This window comes from Poecilia reticulata, chromosome 6 (genome assembly GCF_904066995.2).
Source record: "Poecilia reticulata chromosome 6, P_reticulata-male-v2, whole genome shotgun sequence".
Taxonomy (NCBI): domain Eukaryota; kingdom Metazoa; phylum Chordata; class Actinopteri; order Cyprinodontiformes; family Poeciliidae; genus Poecilia; species Poecilia reticulata.
Window position 1 is genome coordinate 24,998,176 of NC_088835.1, and position 20,580 is coordinate 25,018,755.

At 38.0% G+C, this 20,580-nt stretch overlaps 1 protein-coding gene across 6 annotated transcripts in view; it reads right to left on the reverse strand.

Moving 5' to 3' along the window:
• syt7a (synaptotagmin VIIa) overlaps positions 1–20,580 on the reverse strand; it is a 113,483-nt gene that overhangs the window by 22,655 nt on the left and 70,248 nt on the right. For 5 of the 6 annotated variants that reach the window (XR_014087932.1, XM_017305209.2, XM_008412119.3 and 2 more), the window contains one exon: positions 10,340–10,471. The exons of the other annotated variant lie outside the window; for it this stretch is intronic. Coding sequence is in view for 4 of the 5 variants with exons in the window: in XM_017305209.2 (XP_017160698.1) it covers positions 10,340–10,471 (132 nt within the window). In the remaining variant the exon portion in view is untranslated. The remainder of the gene's footprint in view (positions 1–10,339; positions 10,472–20,580) is intronic. 6 annotated transcript variants of the gene reach the window in all.

Sequence of the window (20,580 nt, forward strand, 5' to 3'; positions counted from 1 at the left end):
CACAAAGTCAATTAACTTAAAATAATAGAAACCAAATTATTTTCCCAAATCCTTTGAGAGTTTATGATACACACATATAATGACATACATATAAATATATAAAAACCGCAGACAAACACATATAGCAACACATAGAGGACAGACATTGCATGTTTAAATCTCTCAGTTGCATCGACAAACAGTTGTTTTTACAGAAACAAAAAAAGAAGAGACATGAGATCTTCACTGGCATGGCTGGCACTGAGGTACAAATGTTAATAGATGTTACATTTAATTCCCTTCCACACACGCTTGGAGAAAAAAACTCTAAGTTCATACATCATGAAAATCGGAGTCACAAAGAGAAAAACCAAATTAGAAAAATAAGACAAAAAAAGCATGAGAGAGGACAGAAACGAATAGAGGACAATACAAAGGATCTTGTTGATAGACAACAAAGACAGCACTCCATTTAAATGACTGGTCAAGGCATATGAAGAGGTTGAACACTGAAAAACAGTTAAGTGACAAACAAGCAAGGACAGAAACGTGGATAAAGAGAAAAAAAATGAGCAGACGGATAGAAGATTCACAAATTACAAAGAGACACAAATAATGAAGACTTTAGACAGAAAAGACCAAAAAAAGGAGAGAAATACACAAGCAAGCTGATTTTTTAGAAATCTGTTTTAGAAGAGATAGCAAGTATAACCAGCATGAACAGTATGAAAACAAAAACCAAAGAGAGTGAGATCATAACAAACACCAGCACGTTAGAGAGAAAAACAGAGCTGCAAGAAAAGATAGGGAATGAAGGAAGGAAAGCCTGCAAACACAAGATAGGCTTAGTTTTGTCAGTCTGATAAGAATCAAAGAATAAAAGACAAAAAATTAAAATGAAACACAGAGCTACAGACAATATCTTTAAGAGAAGACAAAGGAGCAAACATGCTAAAAGGAGAGAGAGAGAGAGAGAGAGCACAAAGAAAAAAGAAAAAAGACAATAAATACAATTGATCATCAGGATAAAGCGAACAAGAAACATCTTTTTTTGATGCGGAGAGTTTAAAATAACTTATAAATGAGATATAGAAAGAGAAATAAGGTGATATACCATTCAAAACTATAACTTCACTAAAACCATGAAAGGGGACAAATAATAAGAACATAGGAAGAGCACATTTAGAGTGTTACAAAAGAGGACATCAAAAATTCAGCAACTACGGATGATACAAGTTGTTTTTAAACCAGCCTGATTTTCCAGCATTTTAGCAACACTCTAAAAGTGTGGAGTGGGAACACGGGGCCAAAGCACAAACCGGCATTGGCTACATGTGCATATTTAATATATGCAAGTAGTTGTCACTCAGAGCGAGTGAAGGCAATGCCCTGCACAGGCCATAAAACAAGGAGCCCATAAAACGTCTGTCTGTCTGGCCAGCATTCTCTATCGAGCTTTTCGCCGAGAGGAAGTGCGCGCTCTTTGTTGGTTGCGCTACAAAAAAACTCCAAATTTGGATGAGAATCGATGTTGAATGCAATAATGTGTGCATTTTTGCAAAGGACAAAGACAGAACTGACTGAAGGAAAGTATACTGACAAATAGACAGACAGAAAAGGCAAGCAAACAAGACAAGCAAACACTTCAACCAGCGGGGGGTGGGGGGGTGAGTTACCATTTCATGAAGGACAGGGGTTGTTCTTTAGTGATTTGTGTTAGTAGCAGAAGCTCTTAAAAGTACACACCCCAGTTAAAGTGCAGAGCTTTTGTGAGGTAAAAAAAATTAGGCCAAGAAAAAAACAACTTTTCCCACATTTATTGTGACATTTATTCTGTGCTATTCAACTGAAACGCAACAACAAAAAACTGATAGAAGGAATAAAAAAGGTGCAACATGATTGAATAACTGCACTCTTCACATTCTCAGGCTCCCTCTGATTTAATTTCAATCAGTGTTCTTTGGTACGTGTTGATTAGCATGTCGTGACTTTGTCAAGATAAGGATCTCCGAATCTATCAGATTGTGTGGGTGTTGACGGTCTTCAACCTTACCTGGGTGATCCCACAGATTTCCTACCAAATTTACTTTATGATTCCAGTGAGGCCATTTCAAAACTTTCATTTACCTCCCGTGAAGCCATTCCTAATTTGAGCTGGAAGTATGCTTGGAATACCAAGAAGTGTAATCACCTTCATCATTCTAGCAGACAACTGAAGGTTGTCTATTTAAAATAGATTGCGATATCAACCGTTTCCATCCAATGTCTTAAAATGTCAACTTTAGCTTAGTCTGTATCATATTCTTCACAAGCTTCCAAGCCTGAGATTTCACTCAGGCTTGGAAGCTTTTGGATGAAATCCCCACCAGACCCTCTGAAGCGACCCTCAAGGCCGACTCAAAGGATGCTCAGCAAAAGGCCGGTGGGATGCTGGATCACACTGCCAGCATGAAAGCCCAGGACAAAGGTAAGACTGAATTCTTCTGCTACAAAGGTGGGATTGTTCATCATACTGACCAGTGGCAGATTCAAGGTTGTGGATAATTTAAAAGACGAGGAACCCACTGGGATGGATTGCAGCCTTATGTCATTTTTCCTCCTTTCAGAGTTAAGAGACTTTTCCACATGCTAAGCTGGAGTTTGAAATGACTTTACAACTATTACAACCTGAATTTGTTGACTGCTAAAGTTTTTATTGTTCTAGGTCCCTTTAAACTGATCTGAGATAGAATAACACAATAGAATAGATCGTGATAGAATAAATTATGACTTTTAACAGAAGATGAAAACATGAAAAAATCTGAAAAAAATCAAATGTGACAGGAGAACGTTATTTCTGGTTAGTCAGAGTCGCTACAATTAATGGCAGGTATCAATGCAAGGAGATTAAGCATTAGGTCAAAGAAGTGCATACAGCTACAACCCGCTTTCAGTTGAACAGTTCAGGATGTGTATCAAATAATAGTTGGAAAAGTTTTGGTTTAACTGCTCACATCACAAAACCCTGGGATTTTAAAAAGAGTGTGCACACTTGAAATCCACTGTACTGTGTATTTGTTACCAAGGGGTGTTTTCTTTGTTTGTTTCACTTTCTTGAACTACATCTAAACTAGAGAGAGAGGAGAGGGAGACGCTGGGTAGAGATATGACAGTCTACTGTACTCTACAGCGAGGAGAGACTGGTAGGGATTGAAGTAAAGCAGTGCACCTCCCGCCTCCTCCATCTCCCAAGTATCGATGGGAGACTGAACGTCTTCAATTATTAATTCTCCCTCATGCTTCATTCAGAGTTTCAGTGCATTCTCAGGTAAGAGCCAGAGCAGCCAAAGGTGGTCCTGGGCTCTCTGCCTCCAGGCTGTTGAAACAAAGTGGCTGCGGCTGCAGATCTCCAGGAGGAACTAAGTTTTCTTCTCCAGATTGCACTCTGCATCAAAATGAAATCTGATTCCAATTTTTTTTTCTTTTTTTTTTTTTTTCTTTTTTTTAAGAAAGCAATATTAATTTTGGCAGATGGCAGAACAGTGACTGATATAATTTTGGTGCCAATGCTTTCTTTGTCATCCAACCCTTCAGGGGACTGCTATGGTAGATGTGGCTCTGGAAAGCCTGCAGTAGTCTACAGTGTCCAGTGGGAGGCAGAGTGGGTTCAGATCAGATTCTGCCACAGCTAAGACACAGAAAGTGGGCTGTTGGCATAGCAACGACTCTTGAAATATAGACCATATATATATATATATATATTTATATATATGGGGTTGGGAGGATGTTTGGGGTGTGTCTGACAAGAGGCTGTTGGGAGTGGACTCAAGGGTGTGTTTGAAAACGGGGGTGGTGGGCACAGGGAGGGATGGGTGCAACACACAAGCAAACACACTGAGAACAAAGAAGATAAGGTTTAGGATATATGACAGGTACGGGTGAGAGCCTCGCAGACACATATTCACGTGAACGGACATATGGAGGCAGGCAGGCATACTTTGGGTTTCACCGTCCTGTGATACTATCCTGTTTCGTTACCTGACCGAGGGCCAGCAGCTCGAAGAGAGGGGCAAGGGGGGCAAAGTCACTCCACTTCTAGGCTGGAGAGAGACGCGAGAAAGAAAGTCCAACCCAGACCCTCCACCCCCCACTTTTTCTTTTTTTTTTTTCCTTTTTTCAAACATTCAGTCTTCCGCTCTTCTGCAAACACTCAAACAAACATGCTGAGACCATGGAGTGATGTATTTCAACATCTATGCTCAATTTCATTGCCACCCACTTGATCTATCATGCGTTGGGAGTGCAGCTCACTTCCAAGGATCGTAGTGAGAACTGCCGCACGTTGTTGGCTTACATAAGCCGTCATCCACATGAACCACATCAGCATTCACATTAGAGTCAGACCTGCTGTCATTCTTTAAAAGCTGCAGCAAATCCTTGGAATGACTTAATAAATAAGGTTACGTTCAGAGTCAACTAATTACTTCCTGCATGCTGGAACGGTAATTTAGCCTAAAATAGGTGTATTTAGTGAAATCCTATTTCAGTAATACACATCAAATACTTGCGATTCTTTAATTGAACATTAGCCGAAAACAGAAAAGATGAAAATTCAAAAAGTTCTACTGCGAGTTTGCAGATAAGGAACAAGGGGCTGGAGTTTGAGAGTTTGATATTGAAGTTTGTCTTCTATCAATCTGGCAGCTGAATGCAATTCCATGCCACACTTTTCAGATTCGTATATGTAAAAAAAAAGAAAAAAAAAAGATGAAGGCAATTTATATTTTTCTTTCTATTCATACTTAAAATTGTACTTAGCGTTGGTTTATCACATTAACTCTGAATAAAAAATGCTGACATTTGTTTTTTAGCGTTGTAACGTGCCAAAATAAGGAAACGCTAAAACAATATTAATACTTTTGTAAAATGCTGTAAATATTGGAGTTTTTAAGGGTCTTTAATGACTTTACAACGAACCTGTTAAGTGAAGTTGTTCAGTGAGCACACAAAAATTGCTGCTGATAAATGGTAAGTGTAATTACTCTTAAGGTGCATTTAGTGTCTTCTTCATGTATCACAGCTCACTGTTCTGCTTTCTTTTACAGCCTCCCAATACTTCCTGTAATTTTGCATTCATGCCTCAGAGTCTATCACAGCAACTACCTCATAATCCCAAGCAATATCAGCAACACAAAATCGTGAGGGGGAAAAAAAAGGACCATTTTCAGAGGTCCAATAGGACTCCAAATCTAAAATAGAGTTTGCTGTAAATGTTTTGAATCCTTATTTATCTCAGCGATTGCCTGAGGATGAGGCAGCTGCATTTATCAAACCTGCTCTGAGACGAGGTACAGAAGTCCTGAGTTAATGCTCCTAATAGCTCATCTCCCAGTTTACCATCCATCTAGCTATCTAAAAAAAAAAGAAGTCAGAATCTGTTTCTGCACAAACCTTCTGGGTAGAGATCCACCTTCAGCTAAAACACAAATGTGAAGTCTTTCAATTCTCAGCGCTCCTATTGAAGTACGATGGATTTGTACTTTGAACTTTCTACCATTCTCCACTGGCCTATAACTGTATGCATTGGTGTATGAACACACTGCCCCCTCCTCTTCATCCTCTCCTTTTGCCGTGGCTAAATGCTATCTTCCTACCGCTGTGTTGGCATGCAGCTGAATACATTTCGACATTCCTCCAGTTATGTGCGGATGAACGCGGCGGCCTCAGGGAGCTACTGCCTTGGGGACAGTCTTAAGCAGAGCCCCTGAAGACCCCGTTGATTAGTCAGGCTTAGAAAACCCTCGTCACAGGAGGAAGGCTGCACCAGACTAGCAAGGCATGGAATAATCAATTTATGTGTTTACGTACAAATTCTGATTGAGATTACAAGCATTTTTTTTCCCTGTAATATTTAAAAAAGCTTGTAGAGGAACATTTAAGCTGTTTTGTAAAGGTCCACTAAGAGCACAGTGACCGACATGTACAAGTAAAAAGCAAAACATAAGAAAGAAAAAAAACAACAAACATTGCAGTCCATACTACAGTAATAAATACTAAGTAAAAATCTGCTTCAGATGAAAAACAACTAAACGGAAAGTATATTTTACAAAACAAATTAAAAATAATGCAGAAAAAACTAAGAGTATATACAGATAAAAACAAGGTAGACATTTCATTGTAAAAAAGGGATTGAAAATATACACAATGTTGAAATAAATGCAAGGAAATAAACAATCAAGAATAAAATTATAAAAAAATTTAAAATAAAGAGAAAGAACAAAAGTGCAGAGAACAACCTGCACTTCCCAAAACATTTCCCAAAATACATTTTTTTATTTCCTTTTTTAATGCTGTTTTTTTTTTTTTCTTCTTTTTTCCTGAGCTACCCTGTGGATGACCGGCAGCTGCACACAGCGTTCCACAGAAGAGAAAGGTTTAACTCTTTATGAGAGTAATGAAATTAATTACCCATTGTGAACTTAAATAAACACACATTAATATTGATTTAGCTCATAACCCCTATCCACTGTCTTTCAGATCAATTTAAGCTCATTAATAATGAAATGATGTTACACGGCCCACATAGCAATAAGCACAGCAGATTTCTCTGAGTGCATCGTGTCTTTACGGCACACAAATATGCATCCCTGTCTAATAATAAAAAAAGCCTTTACTGGCTTACACAGAATTATGTAACATGCATGGATGAATAATTAAAGGACCACAGGCAAGTGGATTGAATGTTAATGTGGCACAAAGATGCGTATCCCTCCTACTTGGTACTGTGACCCGGTTCTCATTGGACCGCTCAATCGCTGCTCCGAGGGGATCTGGACTGAAAGCTCTCTTTACAGCGATGAGCGGCCGAAGAGAACCTGCAGAATATGTTCACTGAGTTGTAACTGAATTGTTTGAGCGAAGACCAATGAGGCATTAAGCAGCAATTCTAGCATACTAATTGGGCCTTCTTAGAAAACACAACTTACGGATGCGCCTGGTAGATAAACCTCTCATCATACAACCTTTCCTCCCTGTCACTGGTCAGAGAGTCTCTATCAGTTGGGCCGGGTCTGCTGCAGTTCGAACTGTCGGTCTGCTCTGCTGCACTTCATAAACGTGCCACCGCAGAGCGCTTTCACCCGGCTACAGCACACACAAGGTCAGTGAATTATGAATATCGGACACAACAACGCCATCTTGCCCTTAACCAGAAACGTGGAGCAGTGAAATATGAACAAAAGAGTTATTTTTGTTTGGGACTCAGGAACTTTAGATACATTTCACTAGGTCTAAGGCGATTAACTGCAATAATCGGGATTAATCGGGTATTGAAATAATTGGTAACTAATTTAGTAATCGATTAGTCATTAACTGGAGTATATAGAATCTAAAAAAGGCCATTAGCTGAAACAACGTAGTCAGAGCAGTAATTAGGTCAAAACTGTACAGAAAACAAACACATTTTGCATTTGCATTCTCCTCAAGTGGAATTTTTAGCTTCGCCAAGTTCAAATTTTTGCTATCCAATTTTTAAAGAAATAATAATTGTCAGTATTCTTTTAGCTGCAGATGCATCCTTTGGTGCAAGAGTACACTAAAGGAACGCTTATAAAATTTTCTTATTCATAAAAGCAATTTAACTATTTATTGCATCTTTTAATGCATTTCAGATACCATGTAAAATGGTTTAACTGGTTCAATGAAAAATCAGCAGAATGTAGCAATTTTATCCAATTATCCAATTAATCAATTAATCGTCAAAATAACCGATAGAATGATCAATTACCGAAATATTCATTAGTTGCAGCCCTACATTTCACTGTGACCAAGGTTAGGTAATATGAGTAAGATGCTAAAATAAATCTATCAGTGAAGCAATAATCTCCAAACTCATTTACTTGAATTATTGTGCCAACACAGCAACGTAAAAATATTTCACCATTCATTAATCTAATCTAATCTGCAGTTTTTAATGATAAGCTCGATCTGTTATGTATTAAAGATCAACAGTTAATGATACAAATACATTGAAACTGGATATGTCAGAACTGAGTGTAAGTTTTGCATACATAAAAGCTTTGTTTAAATGTTTTAATGAGGTTCTGCAGATTCTGCTCAAAAGCTGCATGAAGCAAGAGCTGCTTACAGGAACCAACATATATATCTGAGTAAACTAAATTAAAGTTGCTACTGGCTTCTTGACCAACCAGTTTTAGTTGGACACATAGCTAGTAGAGAGACGTAATTTTGACCCTGGCACTGATTTTGTTATAGCTGCGTTACCCAATCAAATAAACTGCAGAGGTGATGTTTTTGACTGTACCAGTGATGTGTTTAAACCGAAACCAGTGAATTCAATGCAGGCGGAGATGAGTGATGAGAGTGACTCTGTTAAAAAGTGGTGAACAGGATGGGCAGAGAGGTGAGAGGTGAATGAAATTGTGGCTTTGTTTCTGTATGCTATAAGGGAGATCGATGATGTCATACTTAAACATCTGTGAAAGCAGCGCTGAGGCCAAAAGGGATCAAACACTCCCTTTAAGTTCACACTTTACATTTCAAATAAATTCTGGACTGGATCTGCAGCAGTTTGTTGTTGCGTACAGACTGTAAGCTGTCAGTCGTTCTGTTTGTAAGTCAGAGAAATTAAATGAGCCGCAGGTTAATCCTGCGAATGCCGGAATGCACTCAGTCGCTGATAATCAAGGTGGATCCTGGGGGCCACATGCTGCTTCCCACTTACTGTTTGGTCTATTAGCAGATTTCACAATCCATTTGTAAAGGTTTCTCAGTTTACACACAAAAAAAAGCTAGAAAAGACAAATGCCGCATGCATGGCCAATTGCACAGAAGATAATTGTTTGTAGGCTGTGTGGGTGTTGCAGCGTTGATGATCACTAAACAGATTTCTGCACGCAAAAGCTACCTTTGGGTTGGTTTGTGAAACTTAAAGACAAACCAGATTTTGGCGAAGGGATGCTTTAAAGGTAAAAATGTATGATGAGGAAGGGAGATCTATGTTTTAAGAGGCTCCCTAAAACAGCAACGTGGAATTCATAAGAAAATAGTTGCCATTTACTATAAATAAGATTTTGTGTTGGCCTATCACATCATGTCCCACCCCTAAAAAAATTTTGTATTGACAATTTGTGGTTGCAACGTGACAAGATATGAAACAAGGTAACAAGAGGAATACAATGGCAGGGCATCAAATCTGTTTCACCCTCATGTTAGATTCAAGATGTACTTCAGGATTAATTCGCCTTCTTCTACCATTTTGTTTTAAGGCGTGTCACCAAATTATTAGAAAAACAGATGGAGGTTAAATCAACCTAACCGGGGCGCAGACGAAAACCGAGCATCTCACATGCGCGAGAAGGCTGGAGAAAAGAAAGGACTTAACATCGGCTCTGTGGTGCGAAATCCAGATAATCTGGACGACCATCAGCGGATAAAAAAAATGGCGTGAGCTATTTGCCTAACATGGCCCTACCCCTGTAGTCGCTTATTAAAACTGGTCCGGTTCCACAACAGAATCCAGAGATAATTATTTCTGGAGACGGGAAGATTGCAAGCGAGCAAGGCTGGTGCATCCTCACAGACGAGTGGAAATATTTTTGACTCCGAGTGTGTAACTTGGCTGACGAGGAAAGGGGCTATTTTTGGCTGCATGTTTATGTAAGTGACTAACGTGTTGTGGAATAATGAGGAGCCTCTCTGGGCCCTCTGCGGAGCTGCAGAGACGAGACTCTCAGAGCGGCGGAGGGTGATTGAAGGAAGCTAATGAGCACGAGGGAAAAAGAAGAACACAGGCGCGGAAAGGGCTGGGATAATAAAAAAGCATGAAAATGCAAAGGAAATACGACAATTACCAGCGGGAGGTCTCAGACAGGAGTAAAAAGACTGAAAAAAGAAATAAAAAAATAGGGAGGAAAATGGTGAGAGAAAATGTCATTGTGATAGAGAAAATGATTATGGTGATCATGGAAAATGAAAGACCACTGGCATGGGAAAACACAGTTTTATCTGATTGTTTAAAATGTTGCCTCTAAAAGCGTAATAAAGGAGTAGAGTGCCAGTGAGCATCTCACTCCAGTGGTTTAGAAGCTCATTACTTCTTTACAGCTAAAACCTGAAACGTTTTATCTCTTTTACTGATCTCGCCATTACACGAGTGTTTTCAGTTTTACGTTGCAAAGTCTGGACTTATTTTTATAACTGCAACAGACTGTGAAAGGCTATTTCAGGTGCACAATCACTGGGGGGGGGTGGGGAGACTTTGCTCTACATGAGTTCTGAAATCATGTCACATTTCCCTTTCATGCAGTTGCTTCACACACATGCTCACAAACACTCTCTCTTCTCATACAATATCTGGTACCTCTTCTCAGGAGGAGGCTCCTGATTGGCTGGTGGTGCTGCCTGCGCCGTTTCCTGCAGGTCAGGGATATTGGCAAAGTCATCTTGCTCTGCCACACCAATGGCCAAAGCCAGGACCACCAGCTTTCCTTCACTGGCTCCCAGTAAAGACAAAAAAAAAAAATACAGCAGATAGAAAGAGGGGCAAGAAAAAGAATGCGGATGCCCAAAGGAGAAAAGGAATTGAGCATGAAGAAGAAGGAGAGATCATTTTAGATTGGCAGAAGGAAGAAAGGAAGTTTTGAAAGAGGCAGTGGAACAAAAGACCAAAATCAGAGAAAACAGACAAAGTAATCAAAACAACAAAAAACACAACACAACCAAACACCCCTGCAGTAAGCAATCTGACCAGGGAAGGATATTAGGGAAGAAAATCAAAGGCCAAATTCAAGAATTTCCAAGTAATTTTGCAGCACACAGATCCACACTTCATATTTGGCTTTTCACCTACAGGAGCTTCTTTTTAGTGACTTTGCTGGGTTTTAGATTACATTTCTGCAGGATGACATGCTCAGCTGTGAAGAGCTCTTTAAAGAAACAACATTTTTCTAAATTAAATAAGGTTGGTGGAAGTGCAGAAAACTCCCATGTTTACAGGAAAATGTATGAGGAAATGTCAGATGTAATACCCATGGTGGAAACACTGTGGTCAGAAACTGGGAAAGGCTTTTACTACTGTATGGTTTTCACAATTTGCAAAGAAGCAGCATCATGGGACTGAAATTATTCTGGTGTGAAGAGGATCTAATATTTTTCATTTTGTGTACTTGAAATTATTTATTAAAAAGTATAAACTCCTTTAAACTAAATTAGGGATTCAACACAGTTTGGAAAAACTTGGAATTTTATTATTTGTATGGTGAAAGTAAACAAGCGCGTGGAAAAATGTCTGTATTCATAGACTTCATTCCGTATCTGATTGCCTAAATGTTGTGGCTATTTATTTCCTTACTTTCTTTATTGTTTTGTTACTTCTGTCCTTTTTTCCATTCCATCTTTGGACACTCCTGTTTAATTTTCAGCTTTCCTTTTACACGTTTTCTTTTTTGTGTCGCCCTTCCCTTCACGTAAATTCATGACAAACGGGTGTATCTTATATATTTCTTTTACTTTACTTAAAGGTTCATAAAGACTGAACTATGGACACTTGAGTCTAGAAAAGTCTGAAGTTGCTGCATAAAACATGTTGGATCCTAAAAAGCAAGTGGAACTAAAGATGTAAAACTAAATTTGCTTGCTCTCAAAATACTATCAAATCTAAAAACAAATGTGTTAAAATGCATAAACAGATGTATTCATTTAGTTAAACCCAGTAAATATGTGAAGTGATGTGTAAATTACCCAAAAAGCATTGAAAACGATTTGCAAAATAACCCAATTTCGCATTTGACAGGCGTTGTCAGCAACTTGTGTTAATCTGAAAGGTTTTTACGAGACCTATAGAGCTCAGGAACTACAGTCTTTGATGCATAACAGGCAGATTATTTAACAAACTTGAAGTCAATGTGTTTCCCCCTCATTCATGGGGGGAAAAAAAAACGGGTGAAATTTTGAAGTTCAGGTTAATATCTCCCCACAGCTTGACGGCAACATATTTTCTCAGCCGAGATACCGTAACGCAGAGAGGGGCTTAAGCTATAGAACGGCAGGTTTGGATGACAGTAAGCAGGGAAGGGAGGCAGTGATGAGGAGGCCTGGGAATTAAGGAGTGAGGGGATGAGGGAAGGGAAAGTGGTAGGATTTGTAGAGCAGCTGAGGCGGTCCACACAAGATGAAATGAGAAGATTGAGAGAGCAGTGACCCAGAAAACGATGACACACGGCGTACACCTCCAGATACTCCATCTTTCAAATAGAAACAATTAGTCCAGATCTTCCTAATGAGGCTTAATTAAATCTTAACTGTGGAGAAAGACGCCCCAAATGTTCAGAGTAAAAAAGGCGAATGTGGAGGGAAAGCAGAAGGAACCTAAAAGAAAAAAAAAAAAAAACTAGACAAATTACTGAAGGTGTGTGTGTGGATGTGTAGACGTCTTTAAACATGCAAGCTGTTAAATATCACATCCATTAGGAATCATTAAATAATCAGCTTGTTGTCTATGAAATGTGAATACACACTCTACCTGTTGTCAGCACACTTCTTTAAACCTGCAGTGACATTAAGCTAAATGACATTAGTGCTCAGAAACCAAGCAGTTAATCACGAGCTGACAAAAAACTGTCAAAATAACTGATGGTTGAACCTTTTTGCTTTCCCGAGATTCCAATCTCCATCGCATTTCTAAAAGAATAATGTGATTTATGTTTAACTCTCAAGATTTAGAACACATTTGGAGTCAGCACTAAACATTTCAAGTAAAGATTATGGAATAAAATCAATGAAAAGAGTCAAATCCATTATAAACCATTAACTAATGCTCATCTAAAACTGAACAATTTAAAAAAAAACTAAATGTCAATGATACACACACCACTAATTCTACTGTACACACATTTATAAGAAAGGATTAATAATCAAGAAGCAAGGAACCACATGGAAAACTGATTAAAAATATAAAATTTATCAGTCTGGCAAAACCTCAAAATTCTATCACCTTCTGTCATCCTACAGGGAATGCAAGATAAGAAATCAGGATTATGTCTTGATTTATCAGTTCAGGAGCAAAACCACCACAAAAGAAACGGGAAAAATATGTACTTTTAGCATCTTCAGAGTGTGAACTTGTTAATGTTCCCTGAACCGCTTATGTCTCTGCTCATGCAACTCCATCTTCTCTTATTGCTTTGAGCTGTCACACAATGCTAATCCTTCAGAAAACCTAACATATCATAGTTCTTTATATCAATATCTCAAAGAGTGCCTCAAATGAGAATCACGCACAAAGAATTAAGTCAATTACATCTCGGCTCTGAAGCCTGAAATTGTGTTTTAAGAATTGTTAGCAGCTATTGTAAATAGAATGTTTGTTCGCTTCTCCTCTCTTGTTGATGCAAAATAAAATTCAGAGGTGTCCCTTTACCTAAGGTACAAATACATTTTGCATATTAACTGCAGAACTTTCCTTTGTGTGTGATTTTCTCCAGCTGGGGAGTTTTTGGCGTTTCCAATGTTGGAAGCGCTACATTAAGTTGAGTTGATGAGCCCTAGCCAAAACTTTGAAGACTATCAAAACTGAATAAAAAGTTCAGTTTTATTTTTGATGCCTTGGTGCGATTCGGTCTTAGTTACAAACACAACTTGCTATTTCTGCTACTTACCAAAATAGTTCATTTTAGATGCAATTTGAATAATGAATGTGGGTTTAAAGTGCAGGCTATAACTTTAATTGCAGGCTGCTCACATACAAATTTTGTTTCCGTGAAGCACCCTCTTTTTCAAGGGGCAAATTGGAACATTTAAAAGCTGTGAACAGGCAAGTGTGCTGCGTTATTGTTTCCTCCGCCCCCAAGCACATTAAAGGTCCAAGCTGATTCGAAGTGCGATATGTTTATTTGGAAGCCGTCACTTTGAACTCACAATATGCAATTAAGAAGCTCAAGGCGTGCCGTACTTAATGAGAAAAAAAGAAATCAAGAGAGACGGCAGGAACTCTGAGGTTGGCCAAGTAAACAGCAACACTGAAAAGGTCTGGATTCTCACCGAAGACAGCAGTCACAGATGATCTCAGCATTGTTTTTTAAGGTAAAAAAAAATGAAATAAATAAACCCCTCAGAACATCAGCAAGGTAAAAAAAAAACACTCTTCAAGAGGTAAATATATCATTTTTAATGTCTTCCATGTGAATCATTTATGAAACTCAAGCATAGAAAAGCTTAGTTATAGTCAGCCAATGAGAGATGTATTGAAAAGCCAGATCTGCTCCGGAACAAAAAACCTGGACAGATGCAGCTTATCAACATTTACCAGATTGATTAAAAAAAAACACACACACACACAGATCACAGAGTGGAACAAGAGTAGATAGAAAATAATACCAGCTGGTTTCATTGATTACCTGACAAATAATATTCTAAGTTTCCATTTCTTATAGGAAGGAGGTGTCCGCTCGAATTTAAATTCTGCAAAGTTGATGAGACAGTTCAGCGCAAAGTAACAAGGCAATGACCCAAAATAATACTAAGAAGGCAGGACAGGGATTTCTAGAAGAAAAATAGGGTATAATCCAGTTGATCCAGTGTGATGGAAATGCTCAAAGAAAAACTCAGGGCAGAGAAACGAGAGCTGACAAAGCTGCACAAAGCAAACCCATTGGTCAGTGTGTCTTTTTGCAGATTCAAGATGTCAAATTGTCACTGGCTGCTACAGTTCTTAGCAACGACTTATCCAGTTCTAATATTTTGTCTATAAGCCTTTTGATTAGACAAGTAAGTTTACATTTAGTAATAATTCAGACTTTTTTTTATTGTTTTGAATGTTCTGGTCTCAGTCCCATAGAAAATTTGTGGACAGAGACGAAAAGGTGTGTGAGAACAGGTCAGCCTACAGACTGGACTCCGTTACAGCTGGTTCTGTCAGGAGGAATATTCTGAAATTCTAGCAAACTATTAAAAACAGATTTTAAAACGTTTGAACTAAGTCAGAAATTTCTTTATACTAAAGAAAATTTCTCAGAACTTTTGAATTTACAGCAAAAAAGTAAAAAAAAAAAGCTTCTCTAACATTTACATTAACTTGACATTGATTCTAATGAGTGTTTGTACATTTTGACGACTTGTGGTTCAAAAGAGATTCCATCACCTTAAAAAGTTGCTTCATGAAATGTCCTCCACCTGCAAACATTATAATTACATTTAAAACTTTGTTCTTTAAACCCATAACATAATTCTAATGATAAGTGTTTCGATACTGCCGATAACCATGACAACAAAAAACCTGCGTCCAGATCCAAATGGACCTGACTGCATCTATTTTTGGAGAAGCACTTGCTGACTACTTGTAGCGCTGGTTAAAAATCACTGGATTATGCAACATGATATAGTGCTTACATTGATATAGTAAGCATAATGGCTGTTGCATGCCTCTTCTCTCATTACCCTTTAAGTACGGGCATTTACACTCAGGACTCTCATGAAAGCACTTCGCTCAACGCACCAGACATTAAGGACGCCGAGGTGAGAGAGGGAGGGGGATGTCAATGAAGCTGGGGTGAATTATTGATTTCCAGCCAAAAAGAATGGAGATAGGTCTCCAAAGTAATCCATTTAGTCCAAGTTCTCCAAAGGCAAGAGATCTGTGTCAATGACATCAACACTTTCATTAGGCAATGATTCACCCAAACAGGGAATCTAGCCAAGATTAAAATTAACTGTCTTCAGCAAAGGGTCATGTCTATTACTGCCCCCTCTGTGCCATCAATCATGCGAGACGCTGATGTTCCAGAGGCGCAAACACACCAACAATGACCTTAAATTCGCATTTACAACAATGAGTGCAACGGTTGATGATCATGGACCATATTGTCAGCGACCTTGGAGGCCGCGCGCTGTGCTGCATCGCTGATGCCCACTTTAGCCACCGGCATTAGCTCAGCTGTGACATCCATGGGAAGGCTTCAGAGAACACAAAGAAAGAGGGAAATGGATGAAGAGAGGCTACAGTGAAGCTGATTCAGTGCACACTGAACACATGCTGCACCTTGACAGTGTCCTTGCTCATCTGTCCCTTCATCACCCTCCTCCTCTCTTATCTGCCCTCCCCACCTCCTCCGGGCAAGGAGTTACAATATGTTGCAGAAGTAATGGTGCTGGTGACATGAGATCAATGCGGCAGGGTTAACTCAAATCCACACACAGCTGCTCAGCCGTTGTTCTTAAACTGATGCAGTGACACGTCAGGCTGCCTTATTATCAGCCTGACTTACAAAAGCATTGATACTCCTTAAACCTTGGTAAATGGTGGTAAATGGACATTTACCACAATGTGTTATGCATTTTGTTGAGATTTGGTTTGATGAGCCAACATTAAGTAGTGCAGAACTGTAAAGTGAATGGGACATAATACCTTCCAATTGTTATTTATGGGGTTTTTTTGTTCTATTTTCACAAATAAAACTTTAAAAGTTTTGACACTGGATTTAGTTCTGGACATTTGGCCATTATAACATAAAAAATACTGTACTTTTATCTAAAGCTTCCCGTTGGTTGGTTGTAATTATCACCTCAGACTTCAGCAGCTTCTAGCAGAGTTTATTTCCTCCAAGATTGCTCTACGTTGAGCTCCATCCATTTTCAAGTGTGATCCGCCTCCCTGCCCATGCTGAAGAAAAGCATACCCACACCATAATGCTGCCACTACCGTGTATCGTCACAAGACGGGGTGAATTAGAGGTAATGTCCAGTGTTATTTCCCCTTTTCATACAGCAGAACATGCTCTCAGGACATTGTTTTCCCAATGGTCAGAACTGAACTGGATAAAACAGCTTTTAAATGTTCCACCCCAGCCACCTAGAATAATTTGCAGAAGGATTTAAAGTTATATCATAACTTAGGGCAACTTAAATCAATTCTAAAAAAAAAACTAAAAAAAAACAAGAGATCAGATTACTTTGGTTCTGTAACTGCCTTAATGTTTGGTTATGTGATTGCTCTTGGTTATGCATTTTGTGTGTCTGGTCTTGCATGTTGGATTTATTGTATTTTTAATGCTGCTATCTTGGCTAGGTCACTCTTGAGGAGGTTTTTAATCTTACTGGGATATTTTTCCTGGTTAAATAAAGGATGGATACATAACTTTGCTATGTTCTGAATAATTATCGCACTGAATGTGTAGAGGCCTGGTATGGAGATACTCATGTTACTCAGGTGTATTGGAAAGAGGATGCGTTTAAAAACTTTCAAGATTGTAACTTTTTTTTGAGGACTTGTCTTTCTAGCAAAACACAGATGCTTCTGGTTGTGACGGGGAAGAAAATTGAAAAGTTCAGTGGGTGTGGACACTTCTACAAAACATTCAAGGTTTGAACAGATTGGACACAAGAAGCAGCTAAGCTGACAAAACTTCTGCTTCATATGAAACGTGGATAAAAATAACCAAACCGGATGAGACATGTGTGAAGATAAATATATTCTAGCTCTTCCTACCACCATCTCAGGAATGTAATTAAGTAAGCGCCGTTCTGTTACAGCGATTGCAGGCAGACAGGCTGAATGCCAACAAAACAGATGTTACTGTTCAGCAGAGCATGCAGTGGAACCATTTAACAATCCTCCGACAGAACGAGAACCCACAGTATGTCGCACTTTCCTGTCATTCTTCAGGCAGGCATTCTAAATAATAAAAAAAAAATAATAGACTCAGTACTTTTTATGTTTTCAATGAGTAGCGTATTGTTTTATCACAGCTCATTAGAGGCACATCATCTGTGAATGTTGTTGTAAACTGACATTGTTGAGACATTTACATGCTTTCCCTGGGACGCCTAGTCTCTAATATTAAGGTGAATAAATGTAGTCAATTAATTGGTTTTAATAAAGGCAAGAATCCATAGTGCAAGCTTAAAGCTCAAATTCAACATCTTATTACATATTTACATGTACTGCTCTATGCTTATTAGCCTTTTTAATTGCACTTTTATAGCCCCATTTATTGAGTCCTTATTTGTTTTAAGCTTCATTAGCTCACATTACCATGATAAGCTCCTGTAATGAATTGGGGGAGGTGCAGGGGCTTAGCTCAGCTTTTTTTTTTCAAGATCTATAATACTTTACAGCGGTGAAGTCTGGAATAAATTACATTAATACCGATTCTTCTTGTCACAGATTGTTATTTGTGATGCATTTAAAATTGCAAAAACATTCAATCTTACTAGGTTGTTTTTATTTTTTGGTCTAGTTTCTGGTGCAAATATTTTGATCCACTTCAAGTAACCTAAAACTAACTTACAAGTTACTTTTTAGGAAGATATAAAAGCTTGTTTTAAGTCAATAATTCCTTAATATTGATTTTAAAAAGTATTAGTTCCACTAGCAGATTTCTTCAGTGTTGTCTTCTTTACATTTAAGAAGACATTTTGTCACATGTTACAAGAGAAAACAAATCTGCCAGTGGAATTATAACAATTTTTTAATCAATATTATTGACTTAATCTTGCCGAAAAGCTACTTGTAAGTTGGTTTTGTCTTACTTGAAATGGACCAATACATTTACACCAAAAACAGGAGAAAAAAAAATACTTGGGAAGCTCTCTTAAAACCAGGAAGTATCTAAACTGTATGAATGACAACACATCTATATGCATAGTGTCTGGTGGGGTCTGGTTGAAAACGTCTACAGATTGTTGTCTTGATACATAAGACAGACCATTTTCGAAACAATACGTCAAATGGATGTGTGGTGACACAAAGAAGATGGATTGCAAAATCTTTCTACAAAGATCATCGATGCAGGAAACATTGGTGAGCTCAGTGGAAGTAAACGGGTCAAGAGGACAGATTTCTTCCTACCTACCAAAAGCTGCCTTTCTGTTAGAAACAGTATTTGCCTTAGGAATATGAAACAATTGGATTCCTGGATTTAAAGCAAGGAACAACCTTAAGCTGAAGAAGAAGGACAAAAAGCAGTTAATGTTACAGCCACTGCAAATTTCACGCAGAAAGTAAAACAGTGAGACTGTGAAGAAACTGTATCTGAGCATGAAGTTAATCAGGTAAAAAATTACCTTCTTTTACAACAATTTTTTACTTTTATATGTCCTCTGGCAGTGAAAAAATGTCTGATGTCCACAGATAACAGCTTAAATTTTTCTGAGTGTCAGAGCAAAATGAAGAAAATAATGTTTTAATACAACTTCCTCTGATTGGTAAATCAGTATTTTAATGCTCTTTTGATCCACATGTAAGGTTAGCGTGAAGTGACTTAAGGCAAAATGAAGTTAATGTGAGAAAAACTAACAGCAGACAAAGTTTGAATGGTTTCTTAGGAACATGTTTTGACAGCTACATTATAATAGCACAGCTAAACACTAAAAAGTGCTTAAGACTATAAAAAGAAAAGATACCTGCCAAAACACTTCACGTCAAGCTGATATAAGGCAAATTATTCTGGTAAATTGTTGGGAGTAAAGTGCTGACACATGTCTGTGCATATCAGAGTCAGAATGCTGGACTGGCACAGAAATTACAAAGTCTAACTGAATACTGTCAGAAATTCAGCATTTCAAATAACTATCACAAGCAGGCATGAGTAAGAAGCATACACGGAACTGAAAAGCGAATGTTGCCAAAATAATGGTTTCTATCCTTCAAAATCCCCAGGTTTCAGTTCAAGACTCTAAAGTAAAAAGGCTAAGGGTTAAAAATAAATGTTGTCCTCACAACTCTCCATTAATTCTAGCAGTCATCCATTAAAAATATCAGGTGTTAAGTGCAGGTAGAAAGCTATATATTCAACTTAACTTAAATTAGATGATCTAAAACAAAGCAATGGGAGGAGCACTTTAGTGTTTTTAAATTTAAACTCATCATTTCTATACTGCAGTGAGAAATAATGGCTAAAGTGTTGTACCCAGCCATGACTGGATAAAAAGGTATGAACTACATACGGAACAAAAGAAACTGGTAAAAACTGAATTTCAGAAAGAATTGCATTTATCTATTTTCATCTGAGTTTCCAGAATGTAGGAGTTTCACAGCATGACCATAAGCCATGATGCTTGGGTGACCGGCGACTGTAGTAAGTCTGAAAAATAGGCCTAAACTCAGCTTATCTGAGCTCCTGCAGAAAGAATCTCAATTATATATATGTGTAAACACTTACAGTGAACTTTGATATCACTGCATCATTTTATTGCTTTATTCTGATAGTCCCTTTTACTGTTTTACATCTGGTTTGTTTATAAGTCCTTATTCTTTCATTGCTATAAATCTTTGTTAGAGTTTGTTGATTAAAGTATTTTAACAGAAGGTTAAAATATTCTGTAAATACATTCTTATATTTTGGAGATAAGTTCATATGTCCTAAATCTGTCGCTGCAACTGTCGATGATATTTACTAAAAGTTACTATAGAAGTAATTACTGAACTGAGCTCCACTGCCATGTTCTCTTACACACATCAGCACACTTGCAAAGACAAATATAATTCATTATATTTTGAGAAAAACAAGTAATATCCTTCCCTGGATATTTGATGCAAACATACAGAAAACACCTGAAGGATGAGAATCTATTATGCACTGGTTAGTACTTAAGCATATAAAGTTATTT